At 43.2% G+C, this 24,855-nt stretch overlaps 1 protein-coding gene and 1 long non-coding RNA gene across 2 annotated transcripts; one reads left to right on the forward strand and one right to left on the reverse strand.

Moving 5' to 3' along the window:
* Positions 1 to 269: 269 nt before the first annotated feature.
* LOC116270989 lies at positions 270 to 15,159 on the forward strand. The gene is made up of 3 exons (XR_004179295.1): positions 270 to 655; positions 14,621 to 14,710; positions 14,820 to 15,159. It is a non-coding gene; the product is annotated as an uncharacterized LOC116270989 (long non-coding RNA).
* On the reverse strand, positions 14,484 to 20,349 carry LOC116270988 (leucine-rich repeat-containing protein 37A3-like). The gene is given in 4 exon segments (XM_031657155.1): positions 14,484 to 15,116; positions 15,701 to 16,324; positions 16,327 to 17,197; positions 17,199 to 20,349. Coding segments are annotated over 3 exon segments (1,935 nt in total). The 5' UTR covers positions 17,673 to 20,349; the 3' UTR covers positions 14,484 to 15,116; positions 15,701 to 15,734.
* Positions 20,350 to 24,855: the final 4,506 nt, after the last annotated feature.

A 24,855-nucleotide genomic window follows, 5' to 3' on the forward strand; every position in this document is an offset into this window, starting at 1 on the left:
CAGTCGGCCCTGCTTGGACGAAAGCTCTCCCTTTAGTGGACCGGACACTAAACCCCTCCAGGTGCCACAGAGTTGCTGCTCCCGCCTCCACTTTACTCCCTGCCTGCTCCCTCCCCTCGTTCCGCGTAGGAGCCTCGGCCGCAGCTCACACCCTACCTGACCGCCGGTGCCCGCCGGCCCCGCCCTCCGCCCCCCCCCCCCCCCCCCGCCCCCCCGCCCCCGCCCCTCCGGCCCCGCCCCTCCGGCCCCGCCTCCAGTCTTCTCCTCGCCCCCCGGAGCCCACAAGTGGTGGCGGCGGCGGCCCCAGGTCCGGGATCCCTCAGACAGGAGGGCGGGTGGAGGAGGAAGCGGCCGAGTCCACAGTCCTGCTCCGGCGCCGCCGAGCACCGCCCGCCTCAGCCGACCAGCCCAGTCGGCTACTGGCCCTCGCCGAGAAGAGAGGAGGGAAAGGCCGCGGCGTCCCGCTCCCTCCGCGGCTCTTGGCGACGACGCTTGGCACATCCGGGACCCTCAGGCCGTGGCGGTCGCGGCGCCGGCTGCTCCGGCCCCAACCCCGGCCGCTGTGGTGACTCCACCGCGCCTCGCGGTCGCCCCCATCCCTGTCCCGCCCGCCGCCGGAGACAGAGGAACGGGCTCGTCAAGCTGCGTCTGACAGGTGAGGGGGGCCGGGCTGGGCCGGGCAGCCGCGGGGCGGGCGAGCTGGCGGGGGGTGCCTGTGGCCTTAGGAAGGGCCAGGGTCGCGATCAATGGTGAGTTGGGGAGTAATTGGAAAACCACTTGCTCCGGCTTGGACATTCTTTAAAAAGCCGAGGATGACTCGGGGCGGGGGGGTGGGGGTGGTCTTTTGTGGAGGGGAGGATACACCGGTTCGCATCGCAGGCGGATTTCAGGTCGGAAAGTCTTGGTCAAGGAGCCCGACGCTGCCTCCCGGGTCTCGGGGAGCAGCCCCTGGGCTACCGCCCAGGTGGGATCGTGAAGGGGATGAAGAGCTCCCGTGGCGGGGATTATTGAATCCGGTTGCTGGCTGCGCGCAGTAAACACTCCTTAAAGATGGAGCGCTTAACGGGAGGGTGTGCGTGTGTGTTCCCGGGTTGTTACCTTGCACACCCACTTATGCCCGCATGAAAAACCTTTACTCCCCGCCGCCGGCCACCGCTGCCGGGGCCACACACCTTGAACTCAAGTCTCTCTGAGGAGAGGAGACAGGTTGACTTTTCCAGTGTGCCTGTCTGATTCGACGGCTCGGGCTCATTGTACACTGTGGTTTGGAAGTGTCTGATTGTAGGGTGGCATGTTTGGGGTTGTTCCTTGTAGGCCGCAGAACTCGTGCCTCCCTTCTAACTCCCAGCCTGCTTTAAAAACAGGCTGGGAGGGGGAGGGAGGCTGTTGGGGGGAGGGAGGGGGTACATTTCTAAGTATGTCCTCATACAAACTTTAGAGCAAACTTTCTGTTACTCTCCCCACCCTCCCCCTTCCTTTTTCTAAATGGAAAAGAATGTCCGGAGGGGTTGTCAGATAGAAGACTACACTTACAAAGTGTTTATGATTCCAGGTGCATGATCTTTAACATTACAGGTACGTTTTACTTACAGTGCCATTTTTGGTATTCTTACATGGACATGCCACCCCCATTTTAGGAGCACTTGTATTTGGTTTGAAAAGGAATTGAAATCACGTCGTTATTCTACCTTCACCATTTACCCCTGATAAATTGTCCACGTTTATATTCGGGTGAGTGGTGAGAAAGATAATTTTCCGTAGAGGATTTGTGTGGGCGTGCACGTGTACGAATAAACTGTAATTATGTTTGCCCACACTAGACTTTGAGATTTATTTGGACTAATTTTGTAGTTGAATGCCTGTGTGTCACATCTCAGTCCACTGGCTGAACTTGCTGGGTGAAAACTTGCGGTGAATTTGGTATTTGAGAATTTAGCTTGAATGTATGTTGGCTGCAATTTAAATAATATGTTACCTTAATGCTTTCCCTAGGGAAAATTGCAGGGAATCATTAACTGAGTGGTTCTTAATGGAAAACCTGGATTGGGGGATACTTATATTTCCCCCCCTCCCCGCGCCGTTCAATGTCCTTATATTGGGAGGAGTCAATGGAAACCTTTATAGGGGATCTTTGTTGCTTTAGAGTTTGTCTGTTGCTGTTGCTATCTGGAGTCAGTGATGGTGGAAAGAACATGTGATCTCAGGTATCAGAAATAGGCTGTTTCCATTTACTTTCCTCTGGGCTATATAGAGAAAATGAGGAAAAAAATAGGGATTTTGATTTTCTGCAGATAAAATGAGTTGAGGTTTTTAGTATGACTCAATAGATCTTAAAGTGTTTATCTGTGGTTTCTGTACTGCCTATGATACATTATAAAAATTTATATGTACAGTTTGTTAAGAGGAAAGATTATGCTTATATTTTAGGGCAAGAGGGAATATTGAACTACATTTATAGAGTGATTTTTGTTTCAGGTTTTTCTGAGGAATTTTAAATACCCTGTGTCCTCCTAAGAGTAAAAACAGTTTGAGGTACTCTGAGTTTCTTACAACTACTTGTCTCTGAATAGTTTTCTCTTAAAATTTGACAAATATTAAAAACATTGTCCTTCCTTCTTTGGTTGCAGTGTAGTCTTTTCTGTTTTGCCAGTAAAGTTAACATATTTTTTTTTCATTTTTGTTCATCATTTACAAATTAGATGGTACAGATTTTAGCAAATAGATCTCAAGAACTGGATCCAATTAGCAGATTTTAAGGACATAAAGATTAAAGGATTAGATGGAAAAGATTGTTTTGACTGACTGGATAAATGACAGGGCTGTGTTTGATGTGCGTCCAGGAATTGGTCTGGAGCTGGTGCCCAACTTCCCAGTCCATCTTGAGAAGCCAAATAAAATACTTAACCTAGGCCTCATTTTGTTTTTTAAAAAAGTTGATTCTTTGTGAAGACCTTAAGAAATGTTTGGCATACCTTTAGACTAAGTGTTTAACAGTTCATTTAGAGTTCATTTAGATCTGGGTTCCCTAATAGAGGAAAAAAAGTCACTTAAAAAAAGACAGATCCCATAGCGAATTTATATTTGGTTTACAATACACTTGGGCTATAAGATGTTTTAAAATTATTGTTCTTTGCTTTAAGTTAATACCATATTAGTATTTTAAATTTATAGAGTACCTTTGATTTCAAGATGCTGTATAAACTTTAGTTAGTTAGTAATAACCTTGTTGTGGAATTGCCCCTTTACTGAAAAGTGTAAACATTTCTTGCATGGTGATGTGTACACACACACTCACACACTCTCTCTTTCTGAACAAGAGGAAATATTTGAACCATGAGATCTCTGCCCACAATTGATATTAGACCTTTCCACATGTTATTCTTAGAACCACAATCAGTGAACTGTTTGGTATTTGTCAACACTAACAAAGTGGGGCTAATTTAATAATTTGATCCCAAATTTTAGATTCCTCAGGCAACTGGGGGTTAGAATCCGATTTCATCCATCAAGCTACTTCTGTTCTTTATGACACATTAACATATATGATCATTAAAATGGGCTGTATGGTAACACTATCAACTTCAACTAATATTTCTATAACAAATTGATTACAAAATGTATCATTTATATATCATACTTATATAACTATTTGATATAGGTTTTTCTTACAATCGTTTGGATAGAGAAATATTCTTTACAGTAAAAACTTCGGGATAATTTTTTAGACCATTATTGTTTCTGAAAACCAAAGGCTGGTAAAAGCAGCTTAGTGTCGTAATTTCTAATATTTTAAATTCTTAGGTATGGAGAAGTAAAATAAGATTACTCCTCCAGAACATTTATTTCAGATCTTTTTATACATTTAATGTTTTTGTATGCTGCTTCTCATGTTATTAATTTCAAAGCCCTTGGCAATAAGGAGGTTAAACTTCTCTATAATGTAAGGAAGTTTAACTTTAAAAATTTCCCTTTAGATATGCTAGCATCTTAGTCTTGGTTCACTACATATTTTATCGATTCAAGGCTTTAAAAATTATAGCTTCATTCTGTTTCACAGGTTTTTAAGTATGCCTATGCACCATAGTGACTTTATTTTTTGAGATGGAGTTTCACTCTTGGCTGAAGTGTAATGGCTCAATCTTGGCCCACTGCAACCTCTGCCTTCCAGCTTCAAGCAATTCTCCTGCCTCAGCCTCCTGAGTAGCTGGGATTACAGGCACCCGCCACCATGCCTGGCTAATTTTTTTTTGTATTTTCAGTAGAGATGAGGTTTCGCCATGCTGACTAGGCTGGTCTCGAACTCCTGATCTCAGGTGATCTCCCTGCTTTGGCTTCCCAAAGTGATGGGATTATAGGCATGAACCACTGCACCCAGCCCATAATAACTTTTATATACTAGAGGTGTTAGTGATTTGAATGTCCCCAGTTCATTTTATTTTCTTTGTCTCTGAGGAGGAAGCCAGTGTAGCTGAGCTCCTTCTTTTTCTCTTAAATTCTGTCTTCTAGTCTAATGCCCTTCAGGCAGTCAGTAGAACATGCCAACATCCTTGATATAGTTTGGTATTCATAGTAAAGTCTGTGTATTTTAGTCATCACTTTTACTTTTTTCTTGTTGGTTGAGCTGTTACTGTCACAGCATACTAACATCTTATTTAGCATAATTCAGTTTTCAAGGTAAATGAAGGGTCATACTTAGGCATACAAGATTTTAATTTGAGCCTTTTTTTTTTTTTTTTTTTCCTGACAGAGTGTTATTCTGTTGCCCACGCTGGAGTTCATTGGTAACAGTGTGCAATGAGCCATCCCGGCTCACTGCAGCTTTGACCTCCTGGCTCAAGTGATTTTCCCACCTTGGCTTCCCAAGTAGCTGGGACTACAGGTACATGCCACCATGACTGGCTAAGTTTTTTTACTCCAGGTTGCCCAGGCTGGTCTTGAATTTCTGCACTCAAGGAGATCCTCCTTCCTCAGTCTTCCAAAGTGCTGGCATTTCAGGTGTGAGCCACCATGCCTGGCCTGTTTTAGCCTTTTTTGGTGAGAGTCTTAAAGATGTAACACATCCTCCTCTTTTCAAATATATCATACTTAGTAGAAGTTAATGTTTTATTCATGATTCAATATAAAATGAATATAAATTATTGTGTTTGTTGTAATATGTAACGTGAGGATCTTATTAGGGCCTGTAGAGAGAAGGATTTCATCCTGGCTAAATGGTGATAGGTCGTTTAACTTTGTTGTTACTAGTTTTTCTCTTTGCCTTCATTTTTGTTTACTGATACTTTCTTTGTCTAAGAATGCTGAACCCTTGAAATATGCCGTCGTAATCAGCATTGTATATGTTTCTGTATGATTGACATGTATTGAAAGTTTAAGTGCCAGATGCTGTGTTAAGTTCATATCTATTACCACTTTTAATTTTCATAGTAGCTCTAAGTGGTAGGAGAAACTGAAAGTTGGAGAAGTACATGTCACAACCAAAGTTGTCTAGAAAGCTTATTACAAGTTTATTAGAATCTGTGTGGAAAAATAAAATTGACGTATTCTGTTCACTTGGAATCGCCCTCGCTCCTAGCAATACTTGCCCATCTTTTAAGGCTCAACTCGCTCAACTCAAAGATTACTGTTATCCCTAGAACTTTCCCTGACCTGAGTTGAACTGTCCTCTGTGACTCTAAGAAACTCTTCTTCTAGTATCAGACCTAACCCACTGATAGGCGCTTATTGTTCCTATGCTTTAAGTGCCATGAAGTTAGGATCCTTGTGTGAGCATGGATTAAGATGTTTTTGGCATTTTATTTAATGAATGCTGGAGAGCTATAAAGAGTTCAGAATAGTTCTGCATGTGTTCTTTATGGCTAATGCATTGGTATGAGTGGCAACAGGTGAGGCTCTAGACAGGGACCAACCTAGTTAGGACCTTGTTGTAGTTTGCCAAGATGTTCATTTTTTTAAAGGTGGTAGGAACCATTGCAGGATTTTTTTTTTTTTTTTGAGACGGAGTCTCGCTCTGTCGCCCAGGCTGGAGTGCAGTGGCCCGATCTCAGCTCACTAAAAGCTCCGCCTCCCGGGTTCACGCCATTCTCCTGCCTCAGCCTCCCGAGTAGCTGGGACTACAGGCGCCCGCCACCTCGCCCGGCTAGTTTTTTGTATTTTTTAGTAGAGACGGGATTTCACCATGTTAGCCAGGATGGTCTCGGTCTTCTGACCTCGTGATCCGCCCGTCTCGGCCTCCCAAAGTGCTGGGATTACAGGCTTGAGCCACCGCGCCCGGCCCATTGCAGGATTTTAAGCGTTGATATATTTGCTGTTTAGACACAATCTGGGAGCAGTATGGAGGATGGACTGGAATGGGAGCCATGAAGACTGGTTTTAGGGTAACTGGTTAAGAAGATTCAACAGCAACCATTGTTCAGATTTTTTTCTTGTTTGAATGTTTATTTCAAAATTTTTTATTACAAATAATTGCTGTAAACATCTTGGTGTAGGTAACTTTGATTTTTTTTTAAAGGATTTTTTTTAGGATGCTTCCATAAAAATAGTGTTACTGAGTTCAAGTGTATGGATATTTTTAAGGTTTCATGATTAATTTTTCCTTTAGGCTACTGCTTAAAAGAGTTGGGCCTGTTTAGCGCAGCAGTAAATAAAGATGTCCCTTTTCGCTATTCTGTTATAAGCATTAGCTAATTGCGTTTTAAATTTTTTGCTAATTTCATGGCATGTGCCATTTAAACATTCGTGAAGCAGGATATTTTCCTGTCTGTTTAGTAATCATATTTATTTTCATTGACTTGTTTGGCCTTGTCCTAGTTATGTCAGAGCCTTAATGTTTTTCTTATTGATCTACCTGAGACTTACAATAATATTAATCTGTTGTCATATTTGCTAGAAACATTTCCATGGTGAATTATTTGTCTTTTAATATTGGTCATCGTTTGGACGTGTAGAAATGTGTTATCTTAGGAGTCAAAATCTGTCTAACTTTTGTTTTGTTTTCCTATTCTATACTTAGAAAGCCTTTTTCTTCAAGAAGTTTGATAAATAAGTACATTATATTTAGTGTTTTTAAAAAATGCTTTAATAAACTATTTCCCCTTCAACTGCTATTTGGCGATCTCGTCATTGTTTGTTAACCAATTCTTCCTTTCCACAGTGATGTAGTATCTTTTCAGTTATGTTAATTATAATAGAGTCAGATATATCTCTTGTTCAGTGCCATACTGTTTTCATTATTGTAGCTTTATAGTTTAGTTTAATATTCTCATTAGGCCAGTTTTTTTCAGAGATGGAGTCTCGCTCTGTCACCCAGGCTGGAGTACAGTGGCGTGATCTTGGCTCGCTGCAGCCTCTGACCCCTGGGTTCAAGTGATTCTCCTGCCTCAACCTTGCTAGTAGCTGGGATTACAGGTGCATGCCACCACTCCCAGCTAATTTTTTTTGGGGTGGAGATGGGGTTACGTTGGTCAGGTTGGTCTCGAACTCCTGACCTCAAGTGATCTGTCCGCCTTGGCCTCCCAATTTTTTGTTGTTGTTATTCTTATTTTTTTCTGCCACATAAATATTAAACTTGTTAAATTTAATAAGGGCTGGGTGTGGTTGCTCATGTCTGTAATCCCAGGACTTTGGGCAGGCTGAGGAGGGTGGATCATCTGAGGTCAGGAGTTTGAGACCAGCCTGGCCAACCTGGTGAAACCCTGTCTCTACTAATAATACAAAAATCAATTGAGCGTGGTGGCACATACCTATAATCCCAGCTACTGGGGAGGCTGAGTCACGAGAATTGCTTGAACCCGGGAGGTGGAGGTTGCAGTGAGCCAAGATCATGCCACTGTAGTCCAGCCTGGGCGACAGAGTGAAACTGTGTCTCAAAAAAAAAAAAAAAAAAAGACATTTCGTTGGGATTATTATTAGAATTGCATGACTTTGGAAAAAGAGATATCTATGTTTATTTGGTTTTCTCACCCAGGAGCATGCTATGTTTTTACATTTATTTAAGCTTTGGCCCATATTGCTCAGGATAGCTTTATAATTTTCTTTCTATGTTTGAATTTAATTTCAGCTAATTTATTTTTATTTGTGTGATTTACATCGTGTTTTCTAATCCTAGTTATTGCTTGTATTTAGGAATGCAGTTATATGTATTTTTGCTCAATTAGAACAATTTTGGCTGGGCATGCTGGCTCACGCCTGTTGTCCTAGCACTTTGGGAGGCCAAGATGGGAGGATCACTTGAGTCCAGGAGTTCGAGACCAGCCTGGGCAACATAGTGAGACCTCATCTCTTTATTTATTTATTTATTTATTTATTATTTTTTGAGACTGAGTTTTGCTCTTGTCGCCCAGGTTGGAGTGCAATGGTGCCATCTCGGTTCACTGCAACCTCTGCCTCCCGGGTTCAAGCGATTCTTCGGCCTCAGCCTCCCGAGTAGCTGAGATTACAGGCAAGCGCCACCATGCCCATCTAATTTTTTTGTATTTTTGTAGAGACGGGGTTTCTCCATGTTGACCAGGCTGGTCTCGAACTCCCAACCTCAGACGTCACTCTGCCTCCAGCTTGAGGCAGGGGCTGCAGAACTTTCCTCTTCAACTTTCAGCTTGAGTTGGCAGGTACACAGTCACAACCCTTAGGGTCCTAGAGCATTCATTTTCAGGAAGTAAATCTTCAGGATGTACTGAAGCATCTTCAGAATAGCAAATACAAAGAGGCTGACTCACGCTGACAGTTCTGTGATTTACATGATCATATTCAAGAAACAGCGAGGCCAATCAGATACCCATATGGAAAAATATGAGCTTTGACTTCTAACTCACACCACACACAAAAATTAATCCCAGGGAGATCATAAACCTGATTGTGAAAGATAAATCACTAAAGCTTTTATTTTTTTATTTTTATTTTTATTTTTTTTTTTTGGAGACGGAGTCTCGCTGTGCTCCCAGGCTGGAGTGCAGTGGCGTGATCTCGGCTCACTGCAAGCTCCGCCTCCCGGGTTCACGCCATTCTCCCGCCTCAGCCTCCCAAGTAGCTGAGACTACAGGCGCCCGCCACCACGCCCGGCTAGTTTTTTGTATTTTTAGTAGAGACGGGGTTTCACCATGTTAGCCAGGATAGTCTCAATCTCCTGACCTCGTGATCCACCCGCCTCGGCCTCCCAAAGTGCTGGGATTACAGGCTTGAGCCACCGCGCCCGGCCCACTAAAGCTTTTAGAAGATAATATAGGCAAATATCTTCAGATCCTTGGGGGGAGATGAATATCTCTTAAATGGGACAAAAACCAAGCAAACCATAAGCAAAAAGACTGATAAACTACACATCATTAAAAGAATCTCTGTTCAATAAAAATACCATTAGGAGATTTAAAAGTCAAGTCCTATAGACTAGAAAAAGATACTTTATATATATACTGTTTTTGTCCAATGAAAGACATATCTATAATATGCAAAGAGCTCCTTCAAATCAATACATACATATACAACTCAATTTAAGACTGAGATGACAACTTGGACAGACATTTTATAAAAGAGGATTGACTGGCCAATAAGCAAATGAAAAGGTATCATCTTTAGTCATCAAGGAAATGAAAATTAAAGCCACTACACATCTACCAGAGTGGCTAAAATGAAAAAGATTGGTAACACCATTGGTTAGGATAAAGAGCAACTAGAATGCTCATTTGTTGCCAATATGAATATAAATTGCACAAACACTTTAGAAAACTGTTCGGTGGTGGTATCTATTAAAGCTAAACATGCCAGGCATGGTGGCTCATGCCTGTAATCGCAGCACTTTGGGAGGCTGAGGCGGGTGGATCATGAGATCAGGAGGTCGAGACTGTCCTGGCTAACACAGTGAAACCCCATCTCTACTAAAAATACAAAAAATTAGCTGGGCGTGTTGGCACGTGCCTGTAGTCCCAGCTACTCGGGAGGGTGAGGCAGGAGAATCACCTGAACCTGAGAGGCAGAGGTTGTAGTGAGCCAAGATCATGCCACTGCACTCCAGCCTGGGCGACACAGTGAGATTCCGTTTCAAACAAACAAACAAAAAAACAAACCTGGAAACAACCCAAATATCTATTAATAGGATAATGGATAATAGGTTGTGATATATTTTTACAATGGAGTACTACAGAACAATGGAAAAGAATGAACTACAGTCTCATGCTATATGCACAGCTGAAGCTCACAGACGTAGTGTTCAGTGAAATAAACCAGACACAAAAGAATACGTACTGCATGATTCCATTTTATAGGTGTGAGGTTCAACAACAGGAAAAACTAACGCATGGCGCCATAAGTCAGAATGGTGGTTTTCAAGGGGCGCAATGACTGGGAGAAGGTACACAGGAGCCTCTGGTGGGCTAGACACGTTCTAGATCTTGATCTAGATGGTGGTCACAGGGTGCATGTCATATGTAAATACTCACCAAGGTGGACACTGAATATCTGGTACTTTAGATACATCATTCCTCAAAAAATTTTTAAAGGAGAAAGTTGGGGCAATTCCGTGGGGAAAGGATGGCCTTTTTTACAAATAGTGCTGGTTCTACTGGGTATCTACATCCTCGATACACAGAAGTTAACTCAAGGTGGACCACAGACTCTCATGTAAGAGCTAAAATGATAACATTCTTAGAAGAAATCATGGAAGTAAATCTTTGTGACCTTGGATTAGGTAATGGGTACTTAGATACCACACCAAAAGCACAAGTGACAAAAGAAAAACTAGATAAATTGAACTACATCAAAATTAAAAGCTTTTATGCTGCCAACAATACCATTAAAAGTGAGCAGAATGGGAGAAAATATTTGTAAATCATGTATCTGGTAAGGGTCTAGTATCCAGAATATATATGATTTAAAGAACTAGCTTGGGCAACATGGTGAAACCTCATCTCTATAAAAAATACAAAAAAATTAGCCGGTCGTGGTGGTGTGAGCCTGTAGTCTCAGCTACTCAGGAGGCTAAGGCAGGAGGAGCACCTGAGCCTGGAAAGTTGAGGCTGCAGTGAGCTGAGACCACGCCACTGCACTCCAGCCTGGGTGACAGAGCAAGGCCCTGTCTCAAAAATAAATAAAAATAAAAAAGAGAAGAAAAAAAAGTACTATTATAATCCAACAATAAAAACAAAACAACATAATTTTAAGAATGACAAAGGTAGGCTGAATGTGGTGTGCTCTTGGCTCACTGCAAGCTCCACCTCCTGGGTTCTCGCCATTCTCCTGCCTCAGCCTCCCATGTAGCTGGGATTACAGGCACCCTCCACCACGCCCAGCTAAATTTTGTAATTTTAGTAGAGATGGGGTTTCACCATGTTGGTCAGGCTGGTCTCAAACTCCCAACTGTTAGGTCTGTCCATGTGGGGAAAGTCCACCAACAGGCTGTGTGTGAGCAACAAGGTTGTTTATTTCACTTGGGTGCAAGTGGGCCGAGTCCACAAAGAGAGCCAGCAAAGGGAGATTCCTATAAGTTTTATAACTTTGTTTTATAAGATTTGGATAGGTAGTGGAAAATTACAGTTAAAAGTGGTTATCTCTTGGCAGGGGAGGGGTCACAAGGTGCAGGGTGGAGAGATCATGAGACTCATTGTCCAGGGGAGGAATGTCACAAGGTTGATTGATTAGTTGGGGGTGGGACAGGAACAAATCACCAAGGTGGAATGTCATCAGTTAAGGAAGGAACTGCCTGTTTCATTTTTTTGGTGGTTCTTCAGTTGCTCCAGGCCATCTGAATGTATATCTGCAGGTCACAGGGGTTATGATGGCTTAGCTTGGGCTCAGGGACCTGACATTGAGGATCCTTCTTTCTCTGATGCCCTTCTATGAGAATGAATCTGTTTTGGAAGAAAATGAAATTAAGATTATTCGTCACAACAACCACTATCTCCAAATCTGTATTCACTGCTTCTATTCATTATAAGTCTCATCTACCTGATGAGATAACTTTTTTGAAGACAGGAATTGTATGCTGTTTAACAGTGCTTTGATTCTTCCACAGTTCAGTCATCCTTGATATCTTGTGGGGGATTGGTTCTAGGATACTGCTGCCACACCATACCAGAATCTGTGGATGCTCAATCCCTTACATATAATGGTGCATATTTGCATATAACCAACACACACCCCCCTATATACTTTATTTATTTACTTAGAGACAGGATCACTCTGTTGGTCAGGCTGGAGTGCAGTGTCACAATCACAACTCACTGCAGCCTCAACCTCCTGGGCTCCAGTGATCTGTCCACCTCAGCCTCTTGAGTAGCTGGGACTACAGGTGTATACCACCACACCTGGTTAATTTTTTAATTTTTATTTTTAGTAAAGACAAGGTCTCACTATGCTGCCCTGGTTGGCCTCCCAAAGTTTTGGGATTACAAGTGTGAGCCACAGTGCCTGGCCCCATGTACTTTAAATCATCAGTAATAAAATGTATAGATATTGTACAATGGTGACAGTTGTTATACTGTACTTTCTATTTGTATTTTTATTGTTTCTTTTTTTTTTTTTTTTTTTTTTTTTGGGACGGAGTCTTGCTCTGTCGCCCAGGCTGGAGTGCAGTGGCCGGATCTCAGCTCACTGCAAGCTCCACCTCCTGGGTTTACGCCATTCTCCTGCCTCAGCCTCCCGAGTAGCTGGGACTACAGGCGCCCGCCACCTCGCCCGGCTAGTTTTTTTTTTTTTTGTATTTTTTAGTAGAGACGGGGTTTCACCGTGTTAGCCAGGATGGTCTCGATCTCCTGACCTCGTGATCCTCCCGTCTCGGCCTCCCAAAGTGCTGCGATTACAGGCTTGAGCCACCGCGCCCGGCCTGTATTTTTATTGTTTCTTTTTTCAAATATTCAGCCTCGTCTAGTTGAATCTGAAGATGTGGACCTGCTGATGAAGAGGGCTGACTGTATCTAACTTAGGGTCTCGCATGCAGCTGGCACTTAATACATTTTATTGACTGTTTTAGCTAACATTTAACAGACAATTCCTAATAAAAACCTCTTAAAAGTAGGTAAAAAAAGGAAACCTTAGTCCTTCCTCTAAAGTGGACAGAAAACCAGCCTGGGTAACATAGTGAGACCTTGTCTCTACAAAAAAGTTTTTAAAATTAGCTGCCTGCCTGTAGTCCCAGCCACTCAGGAAGCTGAGGCAGGAGGATCCCTTAAGCCCAGGAGTTTGAGGTTACAGTGAGCTAGATCACAACATTGCTTTCCAGCCTGGGTGACAACAAGGCCCTGAGGAAAAAAAAAAAAAAAAAAAAAGGAAAGGATAAAGGAAAGGAAGGAAAGAATATAAGTATTGAAAAAGGAGACAAAACTATGATTATTTGCATGTGAAATGATAAATGTTAGACAGCCAAAGAAGCCTGAGAGAATCAACTAAGATTTTGCTGGAAGTAATGTGAGAATTCAGTACAGTGGCTATATACAAAATCAAGAGATTAGCACAAAAACCTCAACTACTTTTCCCATGTACCACCAATAACTAATTAGAAAATGGAAGAAAGATCCCATTTATAATGGCAATACAAATGTATGAAGTATTTGAATAAAAATACAAAGATATTTAACAAAAAATATGTAAGATCTATATGATGGAAACCCTAAAACTCTTCTGAAAGACATTAAAAAGAAATGAACACATGACATGAGATAGCATGTTCCTATAATGTTGTACAGATGTCAATTATCAAATTAATCTACAAATTTAACATAATCCTATTCAAACCCCAAGATCGTTTTGGGTGGTGGCTGTTTGTGAGACGGGGTCTCGCTCTGTTGCTCAGGCTAGAGTGCAGTGGTATGACCACAGCTCACTGCATCCTCGACCTCCCAGGCCTCAAGCAATCCTCCCACTTCAGCCTCTGAAGTCTCTCATATCGTGTCCAAGAAATGGGGACAAATCTCACAAAGGAACTAGGCTCAGGAGGGCTGGAATATTCAGGGAAGGTTTCAAGCAGAAAGATGAACTTGAGTTGGCTTTTGAGAGATTCATAGGATTCCCACAGGCAGAGTGAAATAAGGGAATTTTAGGTGGACAACGCATAGACAAAAGCAGATATGCGGATGGTGTGACTGGGGTATGGTGAGGGGCTGCTCTGGCTGGAATGGAGGGCTGCCACAATAATGAAATGGTGAATGAGGCAAATAAGGTTGGATTGGTAGCATGGCATCAAGGTTGCCAGCTTATTAAATCACTCTTCCAATATGCTAGCACTGGCCTGTTGGGAAAAGTAATGCATCATGTACTCAAACAAAAGGCAAACAGAGGCAAGCTCCAGGAATGGGCACTGTAAACAAGACTTGTCCCAGAGTAGCCAGATGTAGGCTTTAGACATGTTAATGCAGGCTGAGCATCTCTAATCCGAGGGGGAATGTCTCATATGGTGTCCAAGAAACGGACACATCTCACAGAGGGCCTGGACTCAGGAGGGCTAGAGTATGAGATATCATTCCCCCTCCCCTGTGAACTTAAAAATGTGGCCAACAATTTTTTTGAAAGATGGCTACTCTGTAGTGCTTTAACTGGACCTATTTAGGCAACGCCTTACACACTGGAGAAGGACGATACTGTGTGAATCTAATAAGTCTACAAGACAATACTTCTCTCTATTGGCTGTCTCCTTCCTCTCCAGGGTGATGACAACTCTGTGAGGTGGAGATTATACGTCTCTCATCATTTTGGCAACAAGGAAATAAATTAGTGGCAGAGTAAGGGTGACTTGGTGAGTACATCCAATTGTTGACATAGTTTTGGGTAGGAGAAATTTTGCTATTATATCAACTTAACTTCTTAAAATGGTCTAATGGGATTAACTTGATTTCAATTCACAGAGATCTGGAAGCGAGGATCCTTTAAAAATCCTGGAATATACACTGCAGTAAAAGAACAAAGCATACCTCAGCCTTATACTACTGAAGAAGAATGTCAAGTGGGGAAGTGGCTTTGGTTTTGAGTTTGTGGGTTCTGAATCCACACAAAGACAGGACTGCATTCTGAAAACCTGAATTAATTATTGTCCTTACCTCAATAAGACAAAAAATTATAATCAAAATCATTAGTATTACAGTCACAGATATTGCCAAGATGAGTCTGTTGTTATAGCCATATCCTGGAACTTCTTTCGTGAGCTAAAAAAAAAAAAAAGGAAAGAACAATTAAAAAAAAAAAAAAGAATGAAAGCTAACTTTTCAAAACCCCAGTATTCCGGTTGAGTAGCTTACAGGTTCTTTTTTATTTTTTTTGAGACAGGGTTTCACTCTGTCACCCGGGCTGGAGTACAGTGGTGCGATCACAGTTCACTACAGACTCTACCTCCCTGGGCTCAGGTGGTCCTCCCACCTCAGCCTCCCGAGTAGCTGGGACTATAGGCACGTGTCACCACATCCAGCTAATTTTTGTATTTTTTTGTGAAGACAGGGTTTCACTATGTTGGCCACGCTGGTCTGAAACTCCTGACCTCAAGTGATCCACCCACCTTGGCCTCCGAAAGTGCTGGGATTACAGGCATGAGCCACCACTCCCGGCCTACGGTTTATCTTGTACACTAATCTATTTCACTCTCTAAATGAACAAAGTGGGAGATCACTGTTATGGCCAAAGTTACAAAGTGGGAGATCACTGTTATGGCCAAAGTTACAAAGTGGGAGATCACTGTTATGGCCAAGACAAGCTATGGCCTGGGAGTCCCAGGTTCTCTTGTGTGGGCACTTTCCTGGCATATGCTAAATGATGGGAAAGTCTGGGTCTCATGTTTCTGTGTGGTCTTCTGCCCTTTCTGTTTGCTTTTTCTGGGTCTTTCTGCTCTTTCTGGGTCTCATGCTTCTGTGTGGTCTTCTGCTCTTCTGCTCTTTCTGTTCCCTCTGGGCTTCCGTGCTTTCATTGATATAGTTCTCAGTTTTCCATTGGTCCGTATCCCATTCTGCCTTGGATGCCTTTATGTCCTGCTGCTCACTGAGGAGCTTCATCAGGAGGCCTGTCCTGGAGATGAACTTGGCACAGGTCACTTGCACATGGGTCTCAGAGCAGTCCGTCTTCAAGGTCCGGATAACATGAGAAATGAACCTTCTCACATCGTTGTTGGGGATGAGGGACCGTAGCTGCTGGGTTAGCTGAATTTCATACTGATCACCTGGGGATGAGAGCAGTGGGTAATTGAAGCTTTTGGGCTCGGGGGACAGGTCAGTGCCCACGTTGTTGTATTCCCATTTTGTCTCAGTTTGTTTAACAGTTGGCCCTAAGTTGAATGCAGTCCCAGCGGAATCTGCCTCAGTAGGAGGATTGTAGTTTGTGTTTTCAGAGATGGTGCCTTCTGGCATAGTAGTGTTTTCCTTAAAACGTTTTCTTCAGAGGCATTTCTTACAGTTGTGTTTTTTACAGCAGTGTTTTCTATAAACTGTTCTGAAGGAGCAAATACTTCCGGAAAAGGGTTTTCTTGAGGACTCAGGTCTCCTGAGGATGAAAAAGCCTGTTGTGAAGGGGAATTTATGAGGCTCTTTGCTGCAGAGAATGGCGGCCTCTTTGTGAACATCAGTCTATTGAGATAACTTTTCTTTCTCAACTTTCTAATCTTTTTGACGTTGGGTGTTCTGTGGGCCACATGGCAGTGAGTTTTATGAAAGCGGTATTTGTTTCTGGAATGTACGATTGGTTTAGCAGCCTTCATATTTTTAACTCTAGCCTTTGCATTTTCTAAAATTAAAATGGCGTAGGCTAAGTCTTTCTATCTATCTCTGACCGGAGGTAGGGCTTTTGCAGGGGTGGAGGCAGAAGGCACGCCCACGGAGAAGGGTTTCAGCAAAGAGGAGACTGTTGGCTTATGTTCTTGGGTGAATGAAGGCTTGACGGTGTTTCCCGCTACGTTCTTGGGCCCCTGCTCTATGTGAGACTGTTCCAGCTCCCCTGGGGCTGGACTTCCGAGCCTTTTTTCTATGGCAGCATTCTGCACAAAGGCCTGCGCACCTTCTTCCCTCCTGATGCTCTGCTTTCCCACTTCTTTGAAGTGCCTTTTCTGGATGCTCCTTGGGCCCTTGAGGACTCTGTTCATTCTCTGCAGGTTTTTGCCTACACTTTGAATCTTTGCCAGGCTGCTTTCCTGTGGTTGGACAGTTTCTAATTTCTTTTCAAATATTTGGCGTTTAAATTTGTTACCTAGAAGGCTGGACTGCATAAGCATGGCAGTTTCTTCTTCCCTTTTAACGTCATCGATTTTTTTCTCGTATTTCTGCATCTAATATCTTTTCTAGGAAATATACCTTTCTCAATTTATTTTCATAAGTTGAGTTGTTGGATGCAGGTTGAAGCGAGGGGCTCTTTGTATTGTTTTTCAGAATACTCAGGAGCCTATCTCCATCTTGCACATTTGAAAAAAACAGTTTAATGAATGGTAACAACATGGATTCCACATCTAGATTTCCTGCTGAGAAATAAGGCAAGATGTAACTTAGCACACTGATAACATCACTCTTGTCATTGGTGTCTAGCTGCTCACTCCCAAAGCCTGACAAGCTGATGCCATTGCTGTCTGAGGGCGCCTCCGGCTCAGTAGTTAGCTCAGTGCTCATGTGCTTCTTCCGGGCTTGTAACACCTTCATGAACGCACCTTCTGGATTCCCTACAGATGCTTCTTCAGCTGTCAAAAAAGAAGAGACTGCTTTGATCATGAAAGATGATGGGACGGCATGCATCAGTCCACAGCTGTACACCCCAGTCACATAGAGTAGGAGTCAGCAAACATTCGAGTGCCATTCAGCGAGGCGAAACATACACCCAATCCTAAACCTATGAAATAGCAACAACAAAAGGAGGAAAAGACATTTTTTGAAAACATGGCCACCTACTTGGAACATTCCATAGTGTAACATAGAGTAACTCTGCTTAGGATTATTCCGTTGATCCCCAGGGGCCAGTTGCCCAGGGCTCAGTGAAAGCCCAAGGTGGAGGACAAGTGCTTCCCTGATGAGCTGATGAGCTGGCTTCTCTGCAGACTGCTCCGTACCCTGTGCTGTCCTGCCTCAGATGCAGAGAGAGCGCAAGGCTCCCTCTCTCGTCCTCAGTGTGCCTGTGTTCTTGCTACCATCACAGCTGAATGCAATGAAAGGCAGTCCTCTGAGAGGAGCAGGGTGGAGATGCTAAAGTGGAGGCCCCCTCCCATTGCTGATAGATCCTCATCTGGCACACGCTCCACCCACCAACCCCATTCTCTGCTCCCACATATCGTTGCCCCATCACAGAAGACGTGACATGGAAAAAGCACTGTGTCCACCCTAGTTCTTTTCTTAAATTTGGGAAGGGATCCAGGGTATAGGTTAAGAGATTTTTAATTTGCCAGATGGTATGCCTATGTTGTTAAATATACGATGCATCTATGGTATGATAGCAGTTTCTGGATAAACATTACTTGAGGTCCTAAAATGCAGAAGGGAAAAAGCAACTTTTGTCAGGTGCCTACTTTGCTTTCATTTCATCTCTAATATTTTGGATGGGGAATCATCCAAATCTAACTGCATGAAGGTCAAGTGTGCCAGTGTGCAGCTGGGTTTCTTTTCCAGAATTAAAAGTATTTTGGGTGGTGGGGAGGGTCAGAGGAAGAAGTAAAGATTGTGAGAAAGGAGAAACATGGGCTTGGAGAACCCAGAATTGGAGACAGAAGACCTGGCACTAGGCTACAGCACTGAGCACCTCTGATCTTGTTTTTCCTCATCTGTAAAAGGTGATTAGCAATGCTTTTCTGCCCACCTCTTGGGGAGAAGGGAATAATTTAATTGGTAAAAAAAAAAAGTTTTGAAAAATAAGTAACACTGTTTTTATGTAAGTAGCCAAGCATTATTAATTATCCACCCCATATCACTGGTAGATACCTGTATTCAAGTTATCTGGACTGGAAAGCAGTCACATTTTAGTAGTCATGAAGTTGGTACTAATAAACCTAATCTACAGAAAAACTCTTGAAAGCACTTGAGCATTTGTTCTGTGAATAGAAAGGTTCAGAGCAAGTTCAGAGCTGGATGGTCTAAGAATGGAAAAGCCCTCCATTCCATTAGAAGAGCCAGGTAGCAATTTTTGGTTATGGAACCAGAAGCTCTCAGGCTTCAAATAAAACAGCATCACTTGTACTCTTATAAAATTGTAAAAACAAAACAGGATCTACATCTGTCCTAAAAGGCAGAGAGTACTTCACGCATATAAAACTAGCTTACAAACTACATTGCACTATATGAGGAAATTATCACTTGGGGCAAAGCACCAAGCAGAGAGCACAGTACACTGGGCGTGGATGTTAATGTCATTCCCTAGCTGTCCCATTCCTTTCTCTTGGTCCTTTATGCATATGGAACAGTTCTATTATTAAATTTTGTGATAATAACTGAGAACCTGACTCCCAGCAAGGGAGTAGTTCAGAAGTTGAGGGAGTTTAACTCTGAATGAGTAAATAAAGCAATTATATCACTAGCTTAAAATTTTATCATCAATTAAAAATAAAAAATATAAAAACATACTTAAAATAATGTAACAATTTATCACCAGGCAATTTGGACTCACGACAATCTATGGTGTTTGTCAGACCTGCACTGTTGCAATGCAGCTTGACTGTCTTGCAGACAGCCTCAGTGCTATTTTTAAATCGGCAGAGGCAGCAGGCCATATGGCTAAGTAAGATCCTATAGATGAAAACACAAAACAATAAATTAGTGGTAAAGCAGTTACTTGAGTAGGCAAAGGAGGCAGGCCAACGCTACCACAGGGCTGGGCAAAAAGGTGTTACTGAGGCCTGTGGACTGGACAGTTGGGTAGGAGCCAGAAGACCAATGGGAAGGAGGACAAAGGTGCCCAACCGAAAGGTAAGCATGGCAGTGAGTATGGTATGCCTAGAATAAAGGTGGTTGGGATTAGAATTGGGTGACACTGATCAGTAGTTTAATTCAGAAGTATCTCTTCCCAACTCATAAGTCTCACTTTGGGCTGAAAGTACACAGGAAGAAGGTAGACTTCTAAGAAGAGTCTGAATAAGCCCCCAACTTCTGGAGTCCCTTTCTCAATTCCTGTTGGGAGTGGGAAATATTAGAAATTACTCTGGGCATTAAAAATAGCTCAGATTAACCTGGATTGTGGGGTTAAAAAATAACAGAGATTGCATTGGCCAAATCTGGACAATTTGAGCATTTGAAAGAATAACAACAAAAAGCTACAACATAATTTATAAAAAAGAATCCATGAAGAATGATATTAAAAAAGAGAAGGAGTTGTTCTTTAATGAAATAATGCCAGCTAATAAATGTAGAAGGAATGACAATTTTTAAAAGTGTCACTTTGCAACCACCAATGTAATAAAAATTGATTCAGACAAAGATTATCATTGATGGACACAGCTGGGTGAAAAGACATTTGGGCCAGGCACAGTGGCTCACGCCTGTAATCCCAGCACTTTGGGAGGCCGAGGTGGGTGGATCACGAGGTCAGGAGATTGAGACCATCCTGGCTAACATGGTGAAACCCCGTCTCTACTAAAAATACAAAAAAATTAGCTGGGCGTGGTGGCGAGTGCCTGTAGTCCCAGCTACTTGGGAGGCTGAGGCAGGAGAATGGAGTGAAGCTGGGAGGTGGCGCTTGCAGTGAGCTGAGATCGCACCACTGCACTCCAGCATGGGCGACAGAGTGAGACTCCATCTCAAATAATAATAATAATAATAATAACAAAAATAAAAGACATTTGAGAACAGGATCTTCACTGATCTCAAAGTACCAACCCACAGATATTTTATTAATTACCAAAGGGAAAAATTATTTTTTGTTTTTTTATGAGACAAGGTCTCATTCTGCCACCCAGGCTGAAGTACAGTGGCAAAATCATAGCTCACTGCAATCTCGACCCCCCTGGGCTCAAGTGACCCTCCAAATTCAGCCCCCCAAGTAGATGGGACTATAGACTTGCACCACCACGCCAAGCTAATTTTTTTTTTTAATTGCATTTTTAGTAGAGATAGGGTTTCACCTTGTTGCTCAGGGTGGTCTAAAACTCCTGGACTCAAGCGATCTGCCTGTCTTGGCCTTCCAAAGTGCTGGGATTACAAGTGTGAGCCACCACACCCAGCAAAATAACTACAATGGAGAGATCTGGAAGATCACCTTAAACAAGTGATCAAACTTAGCATTATGAGCCACCTGTGGTCACGAGGCAGGAAGGATCCATCACCTATGCAGTATTCTTCCCAAAAATGCTTAACTTGACTCTCATCATGCGGAAACAGACAAATCCAGATTGTGGAACAATTTACAAGAAAACTGTCTTTGACTCTTAAAAAATGACATGTCATTAAAGATCAAAAAAAGTAGAGTAATGTTTTAGATTAAAGGAAATGAAGACATGACATGCAGTGCCCAATCTTTCACTGGATTCTGTACTGTTCTTTCATCTTTCTGGTGTGTTTGAATTTTTTTCAAAATATAAATTTGGGCAAAAGAGATAACCAAGATAATTGATTAATGTATTGTTATGGCTTATTGGGGGCAGTTTCAGAGAAATAAAAACAATCTCTGTAACTGGAATAAATTCTCCAGGTTAATCTTAAGCAGTATAGATAGCATGGTCATTAAGAATACAGATTCCACAGCCAGACTAGGCTTAAATCCCAGCTCTGTGAATAATATGAATTTGGGCAAATTGCTTAATCTCTGTTCCTTGGCCTTGTCATTATAATAGTACCTACCTCTAATGAGTTTTGAGGATTAAATGAATCAGTACCTGAAAAATGCCTGGCACACAGTGAGTGCGCAACAAATGTTAACTACTATAATTATTACATTACAGAGGTTGTGGGGGGGCCTTTTCTGAGTCTTCCAAAAGGATAACTTTATTAGGGCCACATTAAGATTGTGGAAACAGAAGAGTATTCAATGGATACATGAAGTCTATGAGTTGGGGATACAATGTACAGAGTTTTAGATTAAAACTGCATCCAATAAGTTGGTCTGACACATCTTTCAAACCTATAGAGGAATAATCACAAGTGACTAGTATTCCTTTGGGTCCAATAGAAGGCTCTGATCTTCATATAGATTGAATGTACCCAGAACCATAACCTAGCATTTTACTTATATAGCAACCTTAACTCTTGACACAAAGGTGTTTCTTTTGTTTTGAGGCCGAGTCTCACTCTTACACAGGCTGAGTGCAGTGGTGCAATCTCGGCTCACTGCAGCCTCTGTCTCCTGGGCTCAAGTGATCCTTCCACCTCAGCCTCCTGAGTAGCTAGAACTACAGGTGTGTGCCACCACGCCTGGCTCATTTTTGTATTTTTTGTAGAGATGGAGTTTCACCGTGTACTCCAGGCTGGGCTAAAACTCCTGAGCTCAAGCAACCCTCTCTCCTTGGCCTCCCAAAGTGCTGGGATTACAGGCATGAGCCCAAAGTTTTGTTATTCTTTTCCTGCCCCCAACTTTTGATTTTAAATATTTTCTTTTTTTCCTTTAAGCCTTAGGATGGCTAGGAAGCATTTTCAAATAGTATAATGAACACCTGTATAACTTTCATCTGGAATCAACAGTAGCTAATACTTTGTCACATTTGCTTTCCATGTGTGTATGTCTATACATTTTCTGGACAAACCATTTGAGAGTCAGTTGCAGACATAATGACCCTTCACCATTAAAGACTTCAGTGTGCAGCCCCCAAGAACCAAGGCATTCTCCTACATAACCAGAATACTATTATCACCCAATGAAACTTAATATTATCATTGTCTACTGTGCAGTCCATATACACATTTTCACAATTGTCCCAATCATAACATGGCTTAAAAAATTCAGAATCCAGTCAAACATTAGTTATTGCATTTAGCGTTCATGATTTTTTTTTTTTTTTTTTTTTTTTTTTGGTAGAAAGACCTTTAATACTTCTGTTTACAAAATTCAGGCATACATTTCAGTTTGCCCTGAACTGTGCCCAAGGCTTTGTGCTCATCTCTGCCAGGGTGTCTGTGCCCCTCCTGTGCTGCTGATGAGGATGCAGAGCAGAGCCTGGGGTTCGGAGGCCTCGCAGGGCCTCAGGGGAAGGGGAATGTGAATGTGGCCCAGCCCAGAGGACCCTCCATTTCATCGATTTTGGATTGGGCGACAGAGGAAGCAGATGTCGGGGCTGCGGACCTGCTGGTCTGGGCAGGGGTCTGGGGACCCTGGGGCTGCCTGCCATGGTCTAGAGGAGGAGGCTGGGGCCACTTCCTACAGGTGGCAGCGGCTCAGCAAGGGGAGGCCTGGCCACTAGGGGCTTGAACATTCGCTCACTGGAGCCTTTGTGCTTGGCCCTCAGCAGCATGACTGGGGCTGTGGTCCCATGTGAGGTGTGCTGGGGGGTGTGTAGGTGGCTGGTGGTGACTGCTTGTGCCAGAGTGACACAGGCTTCCGTGGGCCTGGCTGGGGACAGTTAAAAAGCTGAAAAGGTACTTGGCTTTGTGAGGGCAAGGCTTGGGAGGCGGGGTCCTGCAGGAGACACCCCACAGGGATGCTCAATCCAAGCCTGTTAAGGCCGTGGAACTTGAGGGTAGGCAGTGGGCTGGGCCCCCATGGGGTCAGAACGGAGGTGAGGGCTGCCCTGGAGGAACAATACCCTAGTATTGCTCTACCTTTGTCAGCTGGGCAGCCCAAGTGTGGGACCCTGCTCAGGGAGTACCTCAAGGGCCTGGGCCTGGGTGGCACCGCCAGGCTTGGACACCGCCCTGGCAGCAGGGGCCCCATGGAAGGCAGGAGACCCGGCAGGGTGTGCCACCTAGTGTGGATGGAGCGGCAGGGTGGGGGCACTGGTGAGTCACTGGGCAGAGGCACGAGCACGTCCACGTAGCTGAGCAGGAAGAAGTCTGACTGGCCATCCAGCACGCCCTCCTACCAGTTCTCGTCGATGTGCTTTAAGTTAGCAATTTTTTCTTATATGGCTTGTGCTGTTTTGTTTCTTACCTAAGAAATCTTTAAGAACTTGTTGTTTAATCCAAAGTAGAAAAGATTCACTCTCTATGTCTTCTCCCAGAAATTGTGTAGTTACATCATTTAGGTCTCTGATCCATTTTGAGTTAATTTACATATACGGTGTGAGTTTTTTTTTTTTTTAATTTTATTTTTACTTTTTGGAGAAACGAGATCTCATTACGTTGCCCAGGCTGGTTTCAAACTCCTGGCCTCAAGTGATCCCCCTGCCTCATTCTCCCAGAGTGCTGGGATTACAGGCATGAGGCACAATGCCTGCCCTTCTTTGTAGATATAGCTATGGACATATATCTGTATCTTCACCAAGTGTGGTGGCGCATGCCTGTAGCCCCAGCACTCTGGGAGAATGAGGCAGGAGGATCGCTTGAACCCAGGAGGTAGAGGTTGCAGTGAGCCAAGATGGCCCCACTGCACTCCAGCCTGGGTGACAGAGAAAGACCCTGTCTAAAAAAAAAAATTTATATATATATGAAAGCAATTTCTTCAGTTACACAGTGATGGGGCCTGTCGTCCCTCCCTCTTTACCTGCATGGTGTAACGTTGTCTGGCTGATGTCTCTGTCTGTAGTCACTCCCTTCCTAAACTATCCTGCACACAGTCATCATATCAACTCCCCAGAAGTGGCCTGCAAAGACCAGCATCTCCTGGGAAATTATTGAAGATGCAAATTCTTGGTCCCACTCTAGACCAATTGAATCAGTAACTACGAGGGCGGAGTCCAGAACTGAGTTCTAACGCGCCCTCTCAGGGATTGTGATGCAGATCTATCTACAGCACTGCTGCGGTAACACACGGTTCCCCATGATGGCTCCTCAGCTGGGCATTCGAAGCCCAAGAAGATCTGGCTCCAATTTCCTACTCTCTCTCCTTGTACTCTACAGGTACTCATGGCATTCC

Source organism: Papio anubis, chromosome 17, assembly GCF_008728515.1.
Source record: "Papio anubis isolate 15944 chromosome 17, Panubis1.0, whole genome shotgun sequence".
NCBI classification, from domain to species: Eukaryota; Metazoa; Chordata; class Mammalia; order Primates; family Cercopithecidae; genus Papio; species Papio anubis.